Source organism: Octopus bimaculoides, chromosome 5 (genome assembly GCF_001194135.2).
Source record: "Octopus bimaculoides isolate UCB-OBI-ISO-001 chromosome 5, ASM119413v2, whole genome shotgun sequence".
In the NCBI taxonomy this organism is placed as follows: Eukaryota; Metazoa; Mollusca; class Cephalopoda; order Octopoda; family Octopodidae; genus Octopus; species Octopus bimaculoides.
The window spans coordinates 117,500,364-117,501,551 of NC_068985.1; the positions used below are offsets into that span (position 1 = coordinate 117,500,364).

The 1,188-nt window shown below is 40.4% G+C and overlaps 1 protein-coding gene across 1 annotated transcript; it reads left to right on the top strand.

The window, feature by feature from the left end:
* Nucleotides 1-407: 407 nt before the first annotated feature.
* On the top strand, nt 408-842 carry LOC106872575 (uncharacterized). The gene has a single exon (XM_014919608.1). The coding sequence runs from the start codon at nt 408-410 to the stop codon at nt 840-842; it is 435 nt and encodes a 144-aa protein (XP_014775094.1).
* Nucleotides 843-1,188: the final 346 nt, after the last annotated feature.

The following is a 1,188-nucleotide window of genomic DNA, read 5'->3' on the forward strand; positions in this document are numbered from 1 at the left end:
ATATAGAGATAGATAGATAGATAGATAGATAGATAGATAGATAGATAGATAGATAGATAGATAGATAGATATAGAGATAGATAGATAGATAGATAGATAGATAGATAGATAGATAGATAGATAGATAGATAGATAGATAGATAGATAGATACACACACACACACACTATATTTTTAGATTCTTGAAGCTACCACTGGTTTGATGTGGAAGAGGATAAAGAACACCCACAATATTTCAGATATGCGAGAGGTGTTCATTAAAGATTTCCCCGACCCATTTCCTGTTATTGCAGGAAAAGGAACTTGTACAGGTATAAACATACTCTCTACATGTTATATTGCAAATTGCAGCTTTCTACTAGTATTCGTTTGTCTTTTACGGGTGCTGAAGTTGACTAAGATGTTATAATGGAGGTAGTTGAATGCACATCAGTGATCAAGTTCATATACTTGAAAGATCGTCTATCAAAAGAGACTTTCGATGAGATGAAAGAAGTTTATGATGACCATGTACCATTATACAACGTAGTCAAGCAATGGCATTGCCAGTTTAACTGTGGTAAGACATTGCTGGAAAGTGCTCCTGTTCCTGGACGACCACATTCCGCCATTGATGACGACATCACCCATAAAGTGGAAGCCGTCATTTTGGAGGATCGCCGCATAACTATTCCGCAACTATCCCAAAAAGTGATGATTAATGTAGGATCCGTGGAAAAAATCATTTCCGACCATTTGCACATGCAAAAGTTGTCTACATGGCGGATTTCTTGGATGCTCACAGCTTTTCAGAAGCAGGAACGAGTCAATGTGCCAAGAAAACGAGGAGGACGTTTTCGGTAGATTTATCACACAGGATAAAACAAGTGTCCATCACAATGATCCTGAGACTAAAGTCCAGTCGAAACAATGAAACCATGATAACTCATCACCTCCACAGGAGGCTCGTGTCCAACCATCAGCAGGCAAGGTGATGCTCAGTCTTTTGGGGCCAGTGCGGAGTAGCGAAGATGGATATTCTGGCAAAAAGCATCACAATTAACGGGGCATATTGTGCTTCGCTGCAGCAGAAATTGTGGGATGCCATTAAAGCAGAGAAGCATGGCATGCTGACCAAAGAAGTTCGCCTCCTCCAAGACAACGCCCCAGTTCACAATATGCATGTTGCGCAAATGAAAGCACATACCTG

Coding starts and splice junctions, on each gene's coding strand:
- LOC106872575 (XM_014919608.1), top strand. CDS start 408: ATGGAGGTAGTTGAATGCACATCAGTGATCAAGTTCATATACTTGAAA.